The 21893-nt window shown below is 47.8% G+C and overlaps 1 protein-coding gene and 1 long non-coding RNA gene across 5 annotated transcripts in view; one reads left to right on the top strand and one right to left on the bottom strand.

Annotated features, from left to right (window-relative positions):
• The window catches only part of DGKG (diacylglycerol kinase gamma), a 191326-nt gene that overhangs the window by 32652 nt on the left and 136781 nt on the right, over nt 1-21893 (bottom strand). For both annotated transcript variants that reach the window (XM_040621478.1, XM_040621479.1), the window contains one exon: nt 3135-3312. In XM_040621478.1, coding sequence (XP_040477412.1) covers nt 3135-3312 — 178 coding nt within the window. The remainder of the gene's footprint in view (nt 1-3134; nt 3313-21893) is intronic.
• On the top strand, nt 1357-17621 carry LOC103676059. 3 transcript variants are annotated; one of them, XR_571994.2, is made up of 7 exons: nt 1357-1648; nt 1735-1856; nt 3224-3339; nt 3803-3921; nt 4668-4823; nt 8062-8182; nt 17266-17621. It is a non-coding gene; the product is annotated as an uncharacterized LOC103676059 (long non-coding RNA). The 3 variants fall into 3 exon arrangements; XR_571995.2 differs by lacking the exon at nt 8062-8182 and having other exon boundaries at nt 1735-1811; XR_571993.2 differs by lacking the exon at nt 8062-8182.

Below are 21893 nucleotides of genomic sequence, written 5' to 3'. Positions count from 1 at the left end.
CTCATTCCATGCTCATTTTGAACGACCTTATTTCTTGGATTGCTTTTCTAAGGAGAAAGATTGATCTGTGATGAGGAGGTTTGACAGTAACCCCTTCTAGTGTCATTTCCCCTTATTCCTCCTAAGAGAAATTGCTTCCCACCCACTGCTCTCTCCTGTCTTCTTCCTCACCTCCAATCCCAATGAAATTGCCAAGGAGTAAAGAATCCCAGCAAATGAAGAGCCCGATGAGAGAGATTCCCACCTTCCTAGCAGCTGGCCTAAAATCTGGGAAACAAAACACTCTGAAAGATGAAAAGAGCCTGCCAAGGAGCCCACCTAGGCTGAAACCTGGCCATGCCTTAATTTGCTGGATCTGCAAGGAACTTATGATCTATAGGAGCCTATGTGATTGTCACATTTGCCTATTTTACAGATAAAAACTGAAACCCAACAGGGTGAAAGACTTGCCCAATATCACACACTAGTGAGAGGCAGAGGATGGACTGGAACCCAGGTCTCTCCACTCCCAGGCCAATGCTCTTCTACTAAATAGGTTGTCTCTTTAGCTTTCCCCCATTAATGTCTCAACATAAATGAGATCATGGTCCTTTCAAAAAAAAACCTCAATGCCACTGTCTCTGTAAACCCCAGAAGCCAGGCCCCTCTTGGGCCTCTGCTCTGATCCACTCATGTCCTCAGCTAAAGATGAGGAAGTAGCTTTGTTTTTAGCTCTGAAAGCACATTCTGGGGGTGGGAAAGGGGGATTTGGGGAAGAGAGTTCCTGTAGATGATGAGTAGGAGTGATCAGCAGACACATTACTCTTGCTGGAAGGGGAAGATACATGGTCAGATATGTAAGGAGAAGGTAAGTCCTTGAATCCTAACCAGAACGTGTCCTCAGCAAGAGCTTCCCCACTCCCTGGGAGAGGGGGGGGATTCTCCCGATTCTGTTCTGCTGGAACTGGATATCAGGGTGGGGGTTGGGGTAGGAGCACCAGGGTGGGAAAATTTGTACAAACTTTCTACAACCTCCAATGGTTCCCCCACCCTCTGCTAGCACCCACAACTTCCCCTGCCAAGGGAGGAAGGAGGAACACATTATTCAGTTTAATAATTTATACAAATTGAAAAGTTTACTGTGTGAAATAAAGGGGACTTAAGAGGGCAACAGAGAAATAAAAATTCCTGAGTCTTCTCTTAAAGGCTGGAGGTGTGGAGATGATGCCTCTCGATGACCTTGCCTTGGAATAGAACAATCTGACGTTCTAATAGACGGTCTGAAATAAGCAAGTAACCCCTCCCTTTGATGGTCAGCCAAGTTTTGTCTTCTTCTATGGTAGGATCATATCCAGTCTTAGCACTTGTCGTCCAGGGACATCAAAGAACAGAGATCCAGATCCATGCATACTTTGCCTATGTTAGTGGTTCTCAAACCTGGCAGCCCATCAGAGTTGTCTGGGGAGCTCATTACAAATTTAGATTCCCAGGAACCAACCCGGTAATTATTAGGTAGATCTGGGTACCATAGGGGCCAGAAATCTTCATTTTCAACAAGCAGGCCCGGTGTAAGAACCAATGATCTGCTTCAACCCCATTCATTCAAGCTATCAAAATTTTACATGAGATCCTGGTTTTACAGCAAAGAAAACCGAGATGCCAAAAACAGGTTAGTGCCAGTACTTGACTAGAGCCTGGTCTCCTGCCTTTTGATGTGGTATCTTTGTACCCTCATACACGGCTTTCCTCCCTCAGCTCACCAGTCCACTGAGAACCCCTGAGGATCAGTGGGGGCCATTCATCCAAACCACAGAGGAATCAGAGCTGCCCAGGTACTCTGATTGAGTTCCCACTTGGTTCGTTGGTGGAAATGGCTGGTAAGGTACAGGGGTGAAGGTGTGTTCTGTATCCTGATGGGTTGGCAGGGGAAGGTCCAGCTGATGGCTTCTAAGGCATACTTCCCAGTTGCTCCAGTCAGAAAGTATAGTCAGTCCATAAAAGCAACCTGCTGTGTTAGACAAGCCAGGGTGACAGAGGCAGAGGGACGAGGGGGAGAGTAATAGAAGATGAAGTTACTAAGGTAACATGAGGCCAGACCATCTAGGGCCCTCTGGGCCACATATAGATCTTTGGCTTTTACTCTGAGCCGCTGCAGGGTTTTGAGCCACAGAGTGGCATAATCTGACATATTTTCCCAGGGGTCCTCTGATGCAGTGGTGAGAACAGACTCCACAGAGCAGGGGGAGAAGCAAGGAATACAGTTAGGAGCATTTGTAGTAATCCAGAGGACAGGGGAAGGTGGCTCAGATCAAGGAGGCAGAAATGCAGGGGTGAGAAATGACTGGATCCTTGATGTGTTTTTAAAAGTAGCGTTCACAGATTTTCTGATGGGTGGGATGGGAGGTGTGAGATAAAAAGGAGTCAAGGATGGTGCCAAGTGTTTTGGCTCGAGCAACGGGCAGGCTGGAGTTAACATCAACCGAAATGGGAGCAGGCTATGGGTGGAGAAGTTCTGTGGGAGGGACATCAGGAGTTCGGTTTTGGGCATGCTGAGTCACTGACACTCACGTGGTATTTAAATAAAGTCTCACGCCTGGATGAGGTCATCAAAAGAGTGAGTACAGACAGAAAAGAGGATTGAGGCCCTTGCCTGTGGACCGCCAGAACCAAGAGATTAGAGGGATGGGGAATCAGTGAAAGAGACTGGAAAGGGGTAACCAGTGGGAGCAGGAAAATAGGAACCCGTGGAATCCTAGAAGCCAAGTGAACAGTATTTGCAGAACAGGGAGGGATTGGGTGAAATGCGGCTGCTGAGTGAAGGAAGACCAAGTGTGAAAACTGACTGTTTGGTTTGTTACTGGAGGGCACTGGTGACCTTGAGAGCAGCGTTTGACTCCTGACCTCAGCATCCCAGTTTGACGACTGACTGTCATTTAAGGCTCCCTTCTTGTTAATTTTCTCTTCTCAGTTAGGTTGTAAAGATTGCAACAATAGGGATGATGAGCCGGCATATCCCCAGAGCAACGGGTCCTTGTTGGGCTGTAGGACCTTCTAGAGCCTGCTGTGGGCCCTGATACAGTTTGCTGACAGACCCACCTGAATGCCCCTCTCACTGGGGCGCCGACCTAGAGCAATTTTCCTCATGCCTTGCTTACCTTGGACGCAGAATTTCAGTTCCTTGGGGTCAGTGACGACTTTCCTGCTTTCCCGGATCACAGCCCGGTTCTTCTTGGTTTCTCCCCAGAGATTGGTGCCACCATACATGCTGGGAATGTTGAGAATGGCAATGCCCTCAAGGAAGATGTTGCTCAGGTCTACCCCAACCCCGTCACACTGAGGGGCAGAGAGAAAAGGTCATTGGTTAGTGTTCTCGGTGTACGCCGACCCAAGGTGCTCTGTGTGTGTGTGTGTGTGTGTGTGTGTGTGTGTGTGTGTGTGGTGGGGGCTCTCAGGAAGGGTGCGAGGGGCCCTCAGCGAGCAGCCTTGCCTCTGTCAGATGTTCAATCTTGGGCAAAGTGGCGGGGACCTAATGCCTTGGCCCCTGTGGTGGGTTGGGGAGATGTAATCCTGGTCAGCTCTGAGGACAGCTGTACAAGGCTTCAGAGATCCTCTACGGATCTCGAAGGGCTTTAGGGATGGTTCTCAAGACAACTGCAAACCTGTCCTCTGGTCCAACCTCATTATCATCAATTCTGTCCCTGCATAACCATTTCGTGAAGATATGGTGGGACGCTGAGCCCCGAACTTAATACATAGCAGATTCTGAACAAAGGACCGACAAGTTTCATTTCACCCCCTATTATTTTATCCCTCCTGTGGTAAGGACAAGATGCGAAGACTTGGAAGGCTTTCCAATACAGCATGGGGAATACAGTCCATGGTACTGTCATAGCGTTGCATGGTACCAGATGGGAGCTACACTTGCGGTGAACACAGCATAAGGTATAGAGTTGTTGAATCACTATATTGCATACCTGAAACGAATGTAACATTGTGTGTCAAGCATACTTCAATAATAAAGAGGAAAGATTTGGAAGGTTTTCAGGATTCGCCTGTCTCCCGTATCTACATTTTTAAGTGCAGTTTTGGCCCTGTGCTTGCTGACATTGCAGTTTCTTTATCCGTTCTCCACCACCCGCATCCCCCACCAGGTACAAAGCGCCAGAAGGCTTGAATCTGCCTGTCTCAAATATCTATAAGGTCAGCCTCCTTTTGGCATACTGTTGACCAATGCAGCAAGAAATGTTTTAGTTCTGATTGTTGTTGCTGTAGTTTACTTCATTTCAGAAGGAAACAACCAGACCCAGAGAGGGGAGTTAAGTTATCCAAGGTTGTACAGCTGATATATAAAAGAGCAAGGATTCTAAGTTAGGGAATTTGACTGTAAAGCCCAAGGTCTTTATCTTACTTATTAGGAAGCAGGAAAAATGAAAAGCATGCAACCAAAATCTACCATCTTTGGGGTGACCTACAAATCCGAACTTCCAGAGACTTCTCAACAGAGGAGGAACAGGAAGGAAGGGCTTGTTGCCATCCCTATTTGCTTACCTCCTGCTTTCTTCAAAGCTCCTAATTTAGGATACCTTATCATCCCCATGCCTTGTCCTCCAATCTCTGGTGATTGGAAACTCATTTCTTCACTGGGAACTTCTGATTATTTGAAAGCTTGTCTCTTTATGTTGAAGCAGATTCTCTCTCTTCCTGCTTCCACCTATTGGTCCTGGCCCCCCTTCTGAAGCCAGAGAGAATGACCCTCCTTTCTCCTCCATGGGGACAGCCCACGAGCTACAAGATGACATCATCATCATCGCTGTTCAGATGTGTTAAGCATTGCCATCTGCCAGGTAAGCTTTTGTACACAGCTCACTTATTACCTCCATAATAATCTTGGAAGTCAGTTACTGTGACTATCTGCTCTTTATATTTGGGGACACTGAGACACACAAGTGGTTAAGTAACTTGCCCAAAGTCACACAACGTACACATGGAAATACACTGACTTGTGGCAGGCAGTCAGAGCTGAAGTCCTAATGGCCCCTTTATCTCTCCTCCCTCTCACACCGCCATTTTGGTTGTGCCTCCTCTGAGCTGAACACGGTCAACTCTCTCAGCTGTTCCTGTGGGACCTGGTTGCCTGTCCTGGTTGCCCTGTTCTGCACAGACTACTCTTGGTGATGGTCCCATTCTGTAAGGCCTCCAGCATTGTCACAGGATCTGATGGCATAGGTGACCAGGGCAGGAGCACATCCTGGGGCTGGGCTCCTCTCACGCTGTCATTTCCCCAGAAATGAGATAATGTGGGAAGCCCATGGAAGGCGCAACACATGTCCCCCCTTATCATTAGCCTTATTGTTAAATATGACCACTTGCTCTAGCTCTTTGGCAGCAGCTAGGTGACAGCTGAATTGCTTCAGCTTGAATGGGTGGTCATCACAGACACCCGGACCCTCGGCCCATTATCTGCTTCTCAGCCAGCTCTTCCCCATTGTGAACTTGTGTAGGTATTTTTTCAAATAACATAGACATAGGGCTTTACATTTAGGTCCATCAATTTCATCTGGTTCTTACCCCAAGCCCCCTCTGTCCATCTAGTTCATTTTAAATCTTCATTCTACAACCCCTTGCCATAGCCTTCCTATCATTTGGGGACTAAGTCATGAACACATGTATATAAAGGACAAAACCAGGGGCCAAGCCCTCTCCTTGGTCAGTCTAACACAGCAGACAATGTGCGTTACACACACCTCGAGATGTGGCCGCCTTGCTGGGCTGCACCCTCTGGATTGGACTGTCACTCACTCTCCTTTTCATTACAATGTGGAATCATGGAAATTAAAAACGAGCGCGCCTTAAAAGAACATGCCCCATCTTTCATAGAAGAGGCCCAGAGAAGTCAACTTACTAATGGTGAAACCAGACTAGTATCCAGGTCTCCAGCCCTCAATCCTTTGTTCTCACCACTAACACATAAGATTGTGCTGAGACCAAATGGCATTTTTCTAAATGGCCACCCTACAATCTCTATCAGAAAAGGAATAAGAGAACTCATATTAAGGCACTAATATCTGTGTGCAAAGTGCAAATACTTGGTTAATAATTTATTTCAGACACTTGGCAGGGATTGGGATATCTCCTTTTCTAATTTTTTGAAAACTGGGGCATTTTTCCATTTGCCTCTCATTGGATGAGTTCCACTCTGTTTTCTAGATTTGTCAAAGGGGCCCCTGAAAGACAGCTGTAGGTTTGTTCAGGATTCTAATGTGTTTTCCAAGGCCAGTTAGTTCTCTATTGATCTACCCCCGGCTCTGGTACCCACCTTTAGCACCTGTTCTTCCTTCTTTTTTAGGGCTACGCTCTCTGGAAAAGATAAAAATTCTTTTGGCAGGCAAAGTCCTAATGAGCTATACTTTCCATGTTCTCTTTCACGTCATTGTCTAACATTCTGCTTGGTCTCCAGCGTCAGGTCTCAGTTGCTTTTGTACATTCACACCTGGTTGCATGGTCACGCCCTGCTTTTGCACATACGTGTACAGCCTCCTGAAAGCATGGGCCCAACCCGGAGCTCCCTGGTGTGGTGGTGATTTTTCGAACTCTTTTCCTTTTTCTTCCCAATGGAATTAATGATTTGTTAAAAATGTACTTTGGAATATCTTCTATCCTTCCTATCCTTTATACATAAATTCTTATTTAAGGATTTAGGCTAGAATCCCACTGGGTCAGACTTTTTTCCAAACTCTCTGAAATTAGCTTGGCTCAACTCTGTGTCCAGCACTGACTTCCTGTCACCCTTATCACCTCTCAGACAAAACGGTCACTTTCCCTCCTGGCTGTAGTTACTTCCACACCATCTTAATTTATGTATTGTTGGCCAAAATGCCCCTTCCCTTCAGGAGGTAATAATAATAGCATGAGCAGCTCACGTTTGGCAAGAGCTTTCTTGGGCAATGTGCTGGTCCTTCCCCCGCAGTCTCTCTTGAGATCTTCACGGCACCACTGCTACCCCCCCCAAATGACAGGGTCTCACAGGGGGTTAAGGTGCTTGCTCAAATCTACATAACTTGCCCCTCTGCAAGCTGGCAGAGCGAGGATGCAAACCCAGGCAGTCCGATGCCAGAGCCTACTCTGGAGACGAAAGAGTCAATGAGGCAAATCGGGACTTTTGCTGATGCTAGACTTATAGCAAAATTAAACTCCAGCTGTTGTCTGAATAATTGAAATCTTCCCACCACTACTCGGTCTTGCAGAGTACTTAGAGCAGTGCCCAGCACATCACTGTTGGATAATAGTATTATATCTTGCCTTGTTGCCAGTTTTGTTATTAAAAAAAAAAAAAAGTGTACCACTAGCACAGCACAGCCTTTGGCACATCGTGTTTCACAAAGTCCCCTTTCTTCCCTGCTGCCGTGTTAAGTGTACCCTGTCCCCTCCATCTCCAGTCATAACCAGCTAGGAGTGTTAGCTATTAACTTGGTCAGTTCTTAACCTCTCTCCGGAAGAGCAAACAGTCCTCCCTCTGCTTTCTGATGGATTGTCCCCTTCCCCCAATATGTCTTGGGTCATAGGCAGACTGGGGCAAATAGAATTAAGAGATGGGAGAGCCTGGGGGCTGTTGGACAGTGGGTGCTCTCACCGTTGGAATGCACCTATTCGAAAATGGAGAGGCAATGCAGTGTCTTGGAAAGAGCATGTTTGGGCCTGAAGACAAAGAGTTAAATGGTGGCTCTGACATTGGCGGTTGTGTTGATCCTTCGTTAAAGCTCCTCGACCTCTTGGAGCTTTAGTTTGTCATCTATAAAATGGGGTTGGGGTGGTGGAATAACTTCTACTTCAAGGGTTTGATTAGTCTCTGGAAGGCAGCAGCATTCCGATAACTGTCTACATTGTTATTACAGTTAATAATAACATTACCTGTGCCACGAGGCATATTTCAGCCTGAAATCAGTCCCACTACCTGAGACGTAGCTGGAAGAATTTTAATGGCCTCTTAGCCCCACCCATGCTTGTGAGCGCCTTGCCAGCCCAAACCTGCATGCCCATTCTCCAGGGTTCTTGGCCTAGACGGTCCACATTGATTTCTTTCAGAACCCCAAGCCTGCTTAGATCTTGGGAAGGTGGCAAGCTGCCGTGATGGATTTGGGAAAGTGGAGCCCAGAGTGGTGCACCGTCGTCTTAAATAGAACATCGGCCCCAGGGCTGCTCCCAGGTGGGTTCCTGAGCTAAATCCTACACCAGTTCCATGACGTCATCGGGCCCCCTCCCCCTGCTCCGGCCTAGGGGCTCCAGGGGAGAGTGCAAGGAGCTCTGAGGTCCCTGAGCGCACTATTAGCTGTCCCTAACCTAGGACTGGGCTAGCAGGCTCCCTTCCAAGCTGAGGCTGCGCTGAACGCAGGTATTTATAGCCTGCTGCGGGGCCGAAACAGAGAGCTCTTGTCCCCGGCAGCGAGTGCGCACACGCCCGAAGTCGTGCTCACAGTCACACTGGGACAACGGGCCGCCTGGGTCCGAGGCGGCGCTGCAGGCACGGGGCGGGGCGCGGGGCTCCGAGTCCAGCTCGGCTCCTGCGCCCTTGGAAGCGGTTCAGGAATCTGCCGGAGCACCGGCCGGGAGCGGCCCGCGCCCGCCTCCTCCCAGGCCCCGCTGCGCCGGCCTGCAGCTGTCGGCCACGTTCACCACTGCCCCCCTTGCGAAGACAATGCCCGTAGTTCTGGGTTCTTTGTGAGCCGGGGCTGGTCGGTTTGTCTGGCGGAGGGCTAGTGCGGAAGCAACCGGAGACTAGGTCAGGGAGCTGGAGCGCGTTTTTGTGCAAATGCAAAGCACTGGGAATACGTATCCACCCCCCTTCCCTCCCACCACCCCCCCCGCCCTCCGGCCTTCATCTCTTGGATCCCTAAAATCCCCATAACTCTGGGCAGAACCAGGACCCGCCAAGTTCTCCGTACGCCCCGAGAGGGGCAGCGAGCAGAGGAAATGAGGGAGGCATTGACGCTCCCCTGCTGCGGCTGCAGGCTTTTCCGCGCGCCCCAGTGCCTGCCGGCCTCCGTGACCTGAAAAAGGCGGCGGATCTGAACCTCCTCCCCGCTGAGCGAGGCCGCCTCCATTTCAGCCCTGTCGATCCTATTTCTGAAGGTCCTCAGAGAAGGAGATCCCATAATTTACTTGATGACCTGTTTCAGTTTTTAGCAACTAGGAAATTCTCCCTTCTTCTAACCTCGATTCACGGGGCCACGGATTACGTCGATTTTCTGTGGTTTGGAACGCAGGTTGTTTTGTTTCATCCTATTGCGGTTGGCCTGTGTCTGTCTGCTCTCTGGAATGACCCCTCCCAGGCCAGATCGGAGGTGCAACCCAGGCCTCTATGGCTCTGGGGCATTTGGCCCCCTTCGGCTTGACATTTTCTTTCTTGGGTTCCCTGCGCTGCCTTGTCTTGATTTGATTTGTTGGTCCCATCTTTGCTGATTCCTTCTTAGTCTTTCTTTTTGAATTTTTTTATTATGGGTATGTCTAAGTACATAGGAAAGTAGCGAGAATAATAAATCCCATGTACCCCACATCTCAGCTTAAGCAATTAACAACTCACAGTTAAATCTTGTTTTAACTCTACCCCAGTTTGTTTCCCCATCTCCATACTGAATTATTTTATAGGAAGTTCTTGATATTCTATCATTTCATCTACAAATACTTCTGTATGTATCTTTAGATGACAAGTCTTTAAAAAAAGAATTACCCGATATTATATCATCACTCTTAAAAAGTGACAATTCCTTAATATCAACAAATATCCAGTAATTGTTCAAATTTCCTTGATAATCTCACTGTTAAAAATAATCGGCTTGTCTGCAAGGTCTACAGATTTGTTTGATATGTTTCGTAGGCTTCTTTTGTTCTATAAATTCCCTGTCCTTTTTTCCTTATAGTTTAACATTTATTGAAGGAAATGGGTCAACTGCGCATGCAACTCACTTCAGGATTATTAAAATACAGATTGTGATTCAGGAGACCTGGGGTAGGGTCTGAGACTCTGCATTTCTATGTGCTCCCGGGAGATCCAGAGGGCTGTGTGTGATGGACCACACTTGGAGAAGGTAGGCTGTGGCTTTCCAGAGTCTGGATTTTGCTGATTATGTATCTGAGGTGCCTTTTAAACATATTCTAAGGCTATTTCCTGTATGTTTACTAAGTTGGTACTTACAGATCTGGAGGCTTGATCAGATTTGGGTTTGACATTTTAAATCAAATTAAATTAATTAATTAATTCACTTAAACTTAAGAAATTTGAGTATAGTTGATACTTGGGTTGACTCTTTGGCAAGACTGCTTTATCAGCATGGGTGTGTATTTCCAAGTGCATCTCATTAGGTGGTTAGAGTTTGCTTGTCTCGTTGTTGCTGTTGTTGTTGTTGTTGTTGTTATGTCCAGATTGGTTAATAGGTTCCAGTGTGGTCAAATTGACTCTTCCGTTACAGAGCTTTTAATTAGTGGATGTCTAGACCCATTATTACAGTCCCCTAGTGGAACGATACCCTTGAGGACACTCAAGTACCCTTTTTGTGCTTTTCTTTGGAATCTGTACAAACGTCATTTTCTCCATGAGTTCTTCTCTGTCCACTCTCCAAAAAGGATCTCTCTCTCTCTTCTCTGTGTCTGTGGTCTCACAGAATCCAAGTTTTGTAAGGTCATTCAGTCCAATCCCTTCATTTTATAGGTGAGAAAAATGCAAGTTAAATTGGAATGGTCCAATGTCACAGAGCTAATCAGAATCAGCGGGTCTGAAATTAGACTTGGTCATTTGGACTGGCAACCAAGAGGTCATGAGTGGTTTTGTAAAGAAGGATTTTGGCAAATGGATGAAGGGCTAAGGACAGAATCTTAGAATGGTGAAGCCGATGGAGTATTAGATTTGGTAATCTCTAATTACCAGAATGAGAACAATGAGACCTAGAGTTGTTAAATGACCTTCCTAGATTACACAGCTAACTCTTGGAAGATCTAGGGCTTAGCTAGGAACTGTAGGGTGAATAGGGGTTGTAGTTAGGGAACAGAGTCAGAACAGTCATGTGTTTTGGGGATACATGGGGCTGGAGAGAGAAGATGGGATTTAAAAGGTAATATGATTGAGGAAAAGGATTTTCATGGATGTTTGAGGCAGAGAAGATACTCAATGAATACATGTTGGATAGATGCACAGAGGGAGGAGGACGTTGGGAATGCCTAGGATGGAAGGAGATGGAGTGGAAGAGAAGATGCTGTAGACTGTGGTGGACGTTGGTCTGGGGATGATGCTGGAGTCCTTTCCTACCCTGTGAGGGAGAAATGGGGGTGGGGTGTCTTTTGAAGAGTGAAGTAGAAAAGTACTGGGTGACGTCTAGGGAAAATAATATTTATTTCAGTTACAGCGGGAAGGAAGAGGGAGAGCCGAGGAAGAGGTGGACAATATCCAGACATGCTTGAATAGGGGTTCTGATGGGCTGGGGGGGGGATGGGCAGGAAGAGAGGGAGGCCTCACTTGATGCCTGGGCTCTATGTCAGAGCCTCAGATATACACAAGGGCAGAGGGATGGCTGACATAAAGACCTGACCAAGATCCCCCACCCCTCTTTTTTGAGGGAACAGGATGCTGATAGGCATTAGGGAAAAGGAAAGCACCTGTACCATCCTATACAGTTCCAGGGTCCAGTAGGCCCAGGTGAGGGTGGGGGTGGGGGTGCTCGTTTACAGTGGCAACATTTCTGCTTTGGTAAGTGGAGAGGCTGTTCTCTCTGTGAATTGGCCTGGCAGGTTGGAATGTAACCTAGACTATGGGGAAGGAAGGCTGGGCACTGGTCCAAGGTATCCTTTGATTTGGAAAAAGGAGGGTAGCTGAGGAAGAGGGTGAGCTGGGCCCTGGCAAAAGCCAGTCATGATAGCCCAAACTGGTCCACATATAGGCCACAGAGTTGGGTCTACCTGCTTTTATTTCTATACTCCCTAAACTGCCAATCACCTCTTTTATGACTATTAGAATCCTACTCTTCCAGCTCAAAAGCTATCTCCTCTATAAGGCTTTTCCCAATGCTCCAGGTAGAAACTGATCTTTTCCTTTTCTGAATTTTCATTGCTTTGTTTCTCTCTCCAATATGGAATGTATATTTTGCTCTGTATTATTCGCCTGTCTCCAGGAGACTTTAAGCTCCCAGAGGACAGGGACCATATGTTACACAGCTCTGTGTTTTTCATGGAACCTGGCATGTCTTACCCACATCAGATGTCCAATATAACTACTGGCTAATTGAAAGAAAGAATGTGTGGCGAAATCCCCAAATGGAAACCAAGGTGTTCTTTAAAGAAACCTGACGAGGTTTCTTTCCTTCTAGGTAAATTCCCACAACTTCCAAGGATGAATATATTGACGGAATAAAGTCGACTGAATGTCCAGGTTAGGGAGAGATAAGGAAGGTGAATCCAAGTCTGCAAGTAGTAGTCCTCCGGTCACAGCTAAGGGAGGTCTACAGCTGAACAGCTTGTAACAAGACTAGGGCACATGGGGCATGATTTATATGAGAGAGACATTAAGAGACAGAAGACAAAGCATTTACTCATCTATCAAGAATGTTGAAAACCTGCTCGGTGCTAGACCCCGGGGGATGGAACCAAATGGGACACAGTCCTTATCCTCAAGGTGCTCACAGCAGGTCAGTGCCAGAAGCAGGGGTATGCCGCTAAGTGCTTAACAGCAGGATTGGGGTGTGGGGAGCAGCAGCAGCTCTGATTGCGGTGTTCCGTGGTATAAATACTCCCACTATGGCCAATTTCAAGCTACCAACGTGACATCACTGAGAGTGGGGTTGGAACGGCCGCGCCCGCAAGCGAGCTGGCTCTAGCACATCGCTGAGGAGGAAGCAGCTATCTGCGTATCTGCAGGGCCTATGGCCAGAAGAGAGACATTGACTGGGAGTGAAAGAAAAGCAGCCAGGGCAAACAATGATGTCTGTTTTCCCTAGAGAAGAACGAGAGTGTTTCTAGTGTCAGTAATCTGATGTGTATCCGAAGGGAAGAAAAGGTGGTAAATTGAGTGGTGTTCATGGGTGGTGATACCATTACTGGAAAGATGGTCCAGTACTATCCACACTCCAAAAAAAAAAAAAAAAAAAAAGGCTGGCATGTAGGTAAATCTTAGGAGACACGGCCTTCCCTGCAGCCAGAGGGGCGGTTTTAGGTCATTTTAGGAGCCGATGTCTATCATGGGCAGTTAGATACTAATACATGCGAAGGTTATACGATGATATTAACGTGTATCATTTATTGAGTGACTATTATGAACCAGGTGCTTCATATAGTTTATGTCTAATCCTTACCACCCTGCACTGTTGGTATTCATATCCTCATTTTTACAGATGAGGAAACAGCGCCTCAGTGAAACGAAGGAAGGTCCTTCTTCTCCCAGTTTATGCAGGTTCGCGGTAGCCTTCACGAACCCGAAGGTTTCCTCCATGAGATGCCAGCAGTGAGCTCAAGAAGGCACACTAACTTATACAGCATGTACCTGACGCCTGTTCATCTTGTGCTTTGTTACCTAGGAGACCGCTTTTTGAGTATGCTAGATACAAGGGACTTGAGTCTTCATTTTAAGGAGGACTCTGGAAAAAATGGGCATCTATCGAGAGAAGAGTTGTCCGGATAGTCATGCGTGTGTACATCGAGTCACATGAGGAGCTGGGGATGGTTGGCTCAGTGAAGATAATAGGAGATGCCGTGGAAGACAGGTCTTCAGCCCTATGAAGGGCAGTCACATGAAGAGCAAGGAGGCATGTTCTCTGTGCCACAGAGTCTGGTAATAGGCCCACTGGATGGAGACAGGTGGGGCACTCAGTCATGCATCCCACAAACACATACCGCGAACCTATTTTGTTCCAAGCATTGTGCTAAGTGCTGACAGGGGAAGGATATGGCAAAGAACAGGACACACATCCTTGTTCAACATCGGGAAGAACTTTTGGAAAGTCAGAGCTGCCCAGCAAGGGAATAGGACTCTGGAAAAGTAGTGAGCTTCCTATCCTTGGGGGATCCAGGAAGAGGCTGGATGTGCCCTTATCAGAACGTGCCAGAATGAATCTTTTTGTTGAGTGGCAAATGGGACTAAATCCCCTTCTCGTTCAGAGATTCACAGTCTATGTTCAGCCTCGCTTTGCTGAAAATGTGTCATCATGACCCCCTCCCACCAGCTTTGCCCACCCAGCTGCGTGCTCTGCGTTCTCTGACAGTGAGTTGTGGTGGGCCAGATAGACTGGAAAGCGGTTGCCATCTGTGACAGGGATGATGGCGTTTTGGCAGGTTTGTGTGGGCTCAAGGAATGCAGCCTTGAAGCCATGTACACACAACCTGCTTAAGAACATCCCATGGGCAGAAAATGTTTTCTTCCTCTTCAGCCCTCCTCTGTTGCTCTGCCAGGCGGGCACAATGGTGCCTTTGAGAGGGGCAGCTGGAAGGGGGTGTTGGCAGGGAGGCTGGAAGTAGAACATTGCAGCTGGGGGGGGGGCAAATTCATTTCCAGGCTCAAGCCTGCTCTGGGTGCCAGTTTCCAAAACAAAACTGCTGTTTCTCAGAGCTCATGGCGGTGGGTTGCCTCAGAGTTGGACAGAAGGCAAAGCCATTTCCTATACCCTGCTCCACCCTCCCCAAGTTAAAAAAAAAAAAAAAAAGCACAAAACTGGAGTATTGAGGTATTCTTGCTCTGGGTGCAGATTAACAGGTTTTGCTGTCTGTCTGGGTTGCTCAGGCCAACGTGGGGTGGACAGGGCTTTCTGAAGGGTCCAGCTTTTTGGCAGACAGAGCAGGGCTGACTGCCATGGGGACTGGCAGGGCTCAGGGGCAGGTAGGCTTTTGGGCCACAAGAGAGGGCTCAGAATGGAGAACCCTTCCTCTGCCTTTCAGGGTCACTTCCTCGGACCCCACAGCCGCCCAGCACCCTTGCTGCCGCACGGGCTCTGCCTACTCACTGTCTTAACTCTCTTTGGTGGGAAAGAAGTGGGAGAACTCTGGCATTTCCTGCCCTGGGTTGACAGTTGTCCCAGACCCTCTGCTACTTTCAGAGGTCCTAGCAACAGCTCAGGGATGGGCGTGGGAGGACTTCCCACTCAAGGCAGTTAGAAGGCACGAGTGCCAGGCTGCAAGCTCAGCCACTTCCCCCTCTGTTTGAAATGGGGCAAGGTGGGTCCCTTTTATTTTTATGGCTTCCAACAAAAAGGTCTCACTTGAGGCTGGTCAAGTGGTCATTTCTATTAGTGCTTACACTAATTATGGGATTTTTCACACTTTGGTTCAATTTTATAATGAATAACTATAGAGCAATTACTTCATTTCAGGCACTGTGCTAGGCCCAGGGATCCAGAATGAATAAGATAGAGACCTTGCTTCAGACAACTGACTGCCTACTAGTTACGCCCAGTCCTTACGTGGGAGCCCCACTATCAACTCGGGGACACGTGCCTTCGGTGGAAAGCAGAGTGTAATGCAGAGGTCATTTCCTCCAGGGAGAGGAGGGACTGTGAGGGCACAGGGGCCAGAAACTCATCTGATCTTAGAGTTCTTACTTATTTTTTAGGAGACTCAGTTTCCTTGTATCAATAACGGGAATAATATACACCGTACAGAGTTGTTATAGGGATTAAATAAGACACAAATGAAGATGTCCGGACAGATCTTGTCTCAAGGTAAATGATTGCAGCTATTATTAATCTGTTGATCCTAACAGACATGAGATAGAACATATATGTGTACACAGTGGTATTTATCTGATCCTTGCTAGATTAGATGCTCTTCTTGAAAGAGTCAATTCTTCTACCTTCTTAATTCCCCCTCTGGAGAAGACTAGGATCAGCAAGTGTATGACCTCACTAGGATAGGTAAACGAAGGCCTAGCCACCAGAGCCAACGAGGTGGACGTATCTGTAATATTCTCTGTCTGTCATATAACCCCGCTGTAGGAGCAGTAAAGGATTAGAATGCTTCTATTCCCTGAGGTTTGTGAATCTCTTGAGCGTGGAGATGAAGATGATGAATTCTTTCCAATATTCTAAAGAGTCTAAGAGAAACGATACATTTCCCCACTGACGGAAGCTCACGGATTGTCATTACTTGGACGATGCATCTCTGTGGTAGACATTGCTTAGGGAAGTTGTTCTTTCACTATAGGGGACCTTGAGGGTAGAAAAGTTAAACTCACTGGGGCAGAGGTTAGCCTAGTGATCTTCCAGGAACCTGTTGTGGGGGTGCGTCCTAGCCCAACATGCTGTCACATGACCCCAACCCGGGGTCATCTGAGACCGCCCACGGCCTCATCTAGCCTCTGTGCCATGTATCTCCCCGCTGCTTTCTGAAAATGTGCACATGAGAATTCATCCTTGAAAGTTACTCCAAGGTCCTTGGAAGACACAAAGTATGTATAGCCAGGAGTCTTCAGACAAAGAAAATCAAAGCAATTCAGAAAGAACAAAGGAAATGGAAAAGAACAAGAAAATAAGAGCATATGGATGAACGGAGGCGTGAAGTGAAATACAGGGTTCACATTTATGGGAAATAAAAAAGGAGGGGTCGTTTAAGAGAAGAAAAAAGTTACGTGGCTGAAACTGTAAGCAGACAGTGGCATTTTGTAAGAAAAAATGACAGAAACCATTTCTTCTTATCCGGCTGAAAGATTTTAAGGATCAGTGGAGGAAACCTGCAGCCAGTACATAGCTGAAAGAGGTACAGAGGGAGGATGGAGCTATGTTGAAAATGGGTAAAATGTAAGAAATTGAAGAATCACAGAGGTCCTCCTACAGATCTGGTTTTAAAGAAACAAGGGCTAATATTCTTACAGGGTTGAAATAAGGCCTGCATTAGAACAGTCCTGACCTGACTGCTGAGACTGTGGGTTCCCTTTCCTCTCTGCCTCTCTATAGTTTGAAGTGTTCCACCATGAATTTGGGTTACTTTTGTAATCAGGAAATGAGTGGCCTGCATAGTCGGAGGGAGCAGGAAGAAACTGAGGTGGGGACACCAGCAGCAGTAAGGACTGGTCGATGGGCAGGAAGGACCGTGAGCTGGCCAGAGCTGCCTTGGGTGGTCTCAGTGTGTGATGATGGTGCTGGAGTGATGGAGCCATTGGCCTTGACTGAGGAAGGGACTAGATCAGAAGGAGGATGTCTCTCTAAGGCCTGTTCCAGCCTCCCTTTGACTCTAGGGTTTAACGCAATAATCAGGTTGCCGCCTTTTTAATTTCCAGGAACTGAAAATCCCTTTGAATGCTCTTCTCACCTCTCCCTTCCTCAGGAGCATGTTTTCATTTCATCTCCCTTGGATTTGCGGCTGGGTTGATGGGCTAAGTGTTTGGCCGGTTCCCATCTTCATTACTCCAAGCTCGGAAGGGCTCTACCTGCCCACGCTGAGAACGTCTGAATGCCAGAAGAGGCCTGGCTTGAAGTGCTTGAAGATTTCGTCCCTTCTCATTTAAGACTATGCACTATGGCAGGTGGAGACGGAGGCAGAGTAAGAGAATGCCCCCGGTTGGAGTTCATGCCACGTACTGGCTGGGCGAACTTGGCCAGGCTATTAAAACTGTAAAGTCCTTGGGGCGCCTGGGTGGCACAGTGGTTAAGTGTCTGCCTTCGGCTCAGGGCGTGGTCCCAGCGTTGTGGGATCGAGCCCCACATCAGGCTCCTCCGCTATGAGCCTGCTTCTTCCTCTCCCACTCCCCCTGCTTGTGTTCCCTCTCTCGCTGGCTGTCTCTATCTCTGTCGAATGAATAAATAAATAAAATCTTAAAAAAAAAACAACTATAAAGTCCTTGATTTCTCTCTTTGGAAAAATAATGGCACTTGATTGGAAGGAAGTAGCTAAAGGTATCTGCCCAATCTTAAAATAATCTGATGCATTCATTATTAACTTCTTTAAATACACATGGTTGTGCTAAATGTGAGTTTTAGAATTTAGGATTCTCATAGACAAGGCCCATATCATGAGGAGGATCAACTCTCCCTAGCACGGTGCCCAGCACACTTCCTTTTGTAAACGTAAATGTCTAAAAATTGAGATGAAATTCACATAACACAGAATTAACCATTTTCAAGTGTATAATTCAGTGGCATTTAGTACTTCCACTCACACTGTCTTCAAAGTGTTAGAATAACACAGTCAGTTGGGTTGGTTTCATTTTGTTGTAATAACAAAATGCTGCACTGCAAATCCATGCCTACCCTCTGGTGAGCTTGCATGCAGGAAATGCTCTAGGTCTGGGTTGCAAAGAACCTACTGGGTCATCTGGTCTACAGATGCATTTTCAGTCGAGCGTATGTTGCTAAACCGCTCTGTAAAGTGGTCACCACTCACATTTCCATGGTGGCGGCGAAGGGTCTCACTTCTGCGCATCCTCGCCACCGCGGGGCGGGGGCAATGAACTAGCTTTGTCAACATGAGCACGGAGAGATCTCGAGAATGTCGTGGTGAGTGAGAAAGGCAAATTGCAGGGCACAAAAGAATTGTGGGGGAACTCAGTTCTAGCTGTACTATCGTCTGCCTTTGATTAAACAAATGCTTGAAGGGAATAAAGCAAAATATGGACAAATATCATTTGTAAGTGAGGGGAAAATGGCAGTATTTGATATATTGTTCTTGAGACTTGGTTGCATTTTTAAAAAATCCTCAATTAAATGTGGGGGGGGGCAGTGATGTGCAGATTCCCAAAATATACAGGATAACAGATATTTCTGAGCAGCTTCCAAATCTGGCGTCCCTTTTCCCCATGCAGAAATTCATATTAGTGGAGCCAGCTAGCCTTCCCTTGTGCACATTGTTTTAAAGTAGATAAAATATCAAGGAATTTTGGAAGTTCTTATTTTTAGCCAGTAAAATGAAAAATTTCCACAGCATGTAAAATAAAGCGCTCTAGTCGAAGCCTGCCTGGCTGGCTCCGCCTCCCTATGATCACGTCTAAGCACCTTTCCAAAGCTATTCTGGGCCTGGGGTGGGGGAGGTGACTCACTGTGTCCCTCCCTCACCCCAGCCCCTATCTGTTTATTCAGGTGAAATCAGATTAAAATGCACCTTAACGGTAGCTTTGGAAGGGAAGCCGGAGACAAGAGATTCTGCGAGAAGCCTCAGACCAGGGCTGATGAGAGTCATGGGGAACCACCATTTACGGAGCACCTATCTTCCAGAACGACACGAGCTTTCATGGGCCTTCCTCCATGTTACCGGGAAGGAAGCATTCAGAGCGAGCACGTGCGATATTTTTTATGCTCTCTTTCTGATAAACGTAAAAAAAATCTCATGCCTACTTTTAATGCCGTCCGAAATGTTAAAATAAACACAAGCATGTGAATAAAAGGAGATCACACAGGCCCCGTACCTAGTTGAGAATCTGGGTTCTAAACAGAAGTGTCAGTAGCCAGGGTTTGGGGTCAAATCTGAATTCGAAGCCTGGCCTGACCATTCGTAGGCTGTAGACTTCAGGGGAGCTCCCTGCCCTCTCTCAGCTTCTATCCCCTACTCTGGGAAGCTGATTATGACACCTGCCCCTTGGGGCCGCTTTGCAGATTCTGTGAGGCACTTAGCTCCATTGTTAGGTTGAAAAAAACCCAACAAACATGAAAACTTTAATCCAGATAATAGCCTTGGGAAGTAGGCTAACCCCCTTTCCTCCCATTTTATAGATGAGAATACTGAGGCCCAGACACACTGTGCAGCAAGTGACTTGACCTAACAGCAGAACAGGGCTCACGTCCTGGTCTTGCGTGTCTCGGCGAGGCGCCTTTCACGGTGCCCGCCCTGATCTCTGCAGGTGAGCGGGAGATCTCGAGTTATCTTCTCCCCTGCCTGAGTCTCTGAGCAGCTCAACACAGCGTCTAGAGTGATCTGGCTCACATGGCTCCCCAGGACCCCCGGATTCAATTTCCTTAGCACTAGTTAAGTGAGGATACTATATTAACCAGCTGTTGTGCGTTCTGTCAGCTGGGCCGTAAGCTTTCAGAGCAGCGACTGAGTCTCCTAGTCCTCCTTCTCAAGAAGCCATTAGCCTCAGAGAAATAGGCTGTTTCCTGTGAAAGACTTTTAATGAAGACCTTCCCTGCATCATCTCAGGTTAGCTTTAAGTCTTACCACCCAGATTTTGGCCAGCATCACACACACACACACACACAGCACAACTGTATAGACTTTGCTCTGCTCCCCTCAGCCCCTAATCTTTGTGCTCTTTCTTAAGTTGCTGAACGTCTCAGCTCAGCTTCCTCACCCTTAAACTGACGATGTGAATATTTGCCCTGGATGGTCCGAGGATCAAACTAAAATGAGAAGCTGCATGGGAAAGCCTTTTGTAAACTGGAAGGCATAACTCTGACTCTCCTGCGGTCCAGCACGAACCCATTCCTTTCTCAACAGAGCCGTTTAGGGCTGTGTGTGTTCTTCAGTTTTAAAGCATTTCTCAGCAAACCCACCTAGCTGCCTCGGCTGAGAGGGAACCAAATGGGCCCACATTCAACAAAGGAGGAAGAAACGGTGCATTCATGGTGAAGAATTCACAGAGTTTCTAGCACTTTCAAGGTAAATCTCTGTTTAGTGAGCTCTAAGCTAGACTCATCCAGGAGACCTAGAATCTTCTCTCTTACTAGTTTCCGGCTTGACCAGAATCTTGGTCAAGCTATTTAATGTATCTGAGCCTCAGTGTCTTTATTTAAAAAATGTGAGATACTTGCCTCACTGGGTTCCTGTGTCAAATGAGGACACATAATGGTAGTCAGTCAAAGCATCTGACTTTTTCCTCTTCCCTTTGTACTTTTCTCTTCCTTCTGTTTACCCTTCTACACTTCCGGGCCTCAGCTTGCTTTCCCATGAAATGGGGATAAAAACACCTGGCCAACGCAGCTCACGGGGTTGCTGTGTGACTGCGCAATGAGCTGACACAGGGCTTTGGAAACAGTGATGTGTAGTACAAATACCTGCAGGGGTTATTCTTGGGGTCACTGGCCACGAACTGAGGAGCGTGCTGGTCCTCACAGGCCTGGGCTGTCGTGTGGAGTGGTTACTTTAGCAGGCCACTTCGCCAGCTTCCCCTGCTGCTCTCCCTGAGGCCCCGGATGCTCTCACATCTACCCGTCGTGCTCTGCGGCCTCCCAGCCCCTGTCACCCACACGCCTCGCCCCCGTTGGCCTCCCTGTCCTCCCCTGGATCCCAAGGCACAGGACCATCCTCTGGCTGCTCTCTGGATGCAATAACGGTGCCTGCCCGATCCTGCAGGCTGTTAGAAATGGCCTGCCCATGACCTCCCCCCTCATGAATAAATACTAAAAGGACTCATTATGGATAGATAAGGAACACAGGAAATGCTCCCCCAGGCCCCCAACAACCCGTAGTTTGAACAGTCCCACCCCCACCAGAGGTCCCCAGCGTCTTCTGCAACGAGGCCACTAGCCCCTCTCCGTGGTTGAGGAAGAGCCCTTGTGTCTTGAACCCAGAGGGAACCATGGGCAGGGCAGGAGGAGCCGGGAGGGCGAGCTGCAGAGGCAGGGGAGCTGAGCTGCTCTATTCTGGGCACAGTTTCAAGGCCAGCTGCAGGGAGGACAAGCCTGTGCTGTGCGTCTGCAGCTGGCAGTGGTTAGGCCAGGGCTGTCCCTCACTTGGGGTATATTTAAAGAGACCCCAGCAGACGATCATGCCAACAGGAAAAATGCACACACATCTCTGTTGGCCTGGCTCGGTCTCCAAGCCCAGCCCCCTTGCTCCCTCCCTGCAGCTCCCAGGCGGTGGGTTGAGAGAGGTGGGCTAGCTCCTGGGCCTCTCCCAGGTGTAGCCGGTCCCACCTGGGAACACACAGCCCCGGCGCCTGGGCCCTTCTGTCCTCCGAGGAAGCTGGGCACCAGTTCCAGGGATTAGCCCTGACCAGCTCCTCCCTCCCCCCCCCCCCCCCC

The sequence above is a fragment of the Ursus maritimus genome, unplaced genomic scaffold, assembly GCF_017311325.1.
Source record: "Ursus maritimus isolate PB19 unplaced genomic scaffold, ASM1731132v1 scaffold_4, whole genome shotgun sequence".
Taxonomy (NCBI): Eukaryota; Metazoa; Chordata; class Mammalia; order Carnivora; family Ursidae; genus Ursus; species Ursus maritimus.
This window is presented reverse-complemented; position numbering and strand designations above follow the sequence as displayed.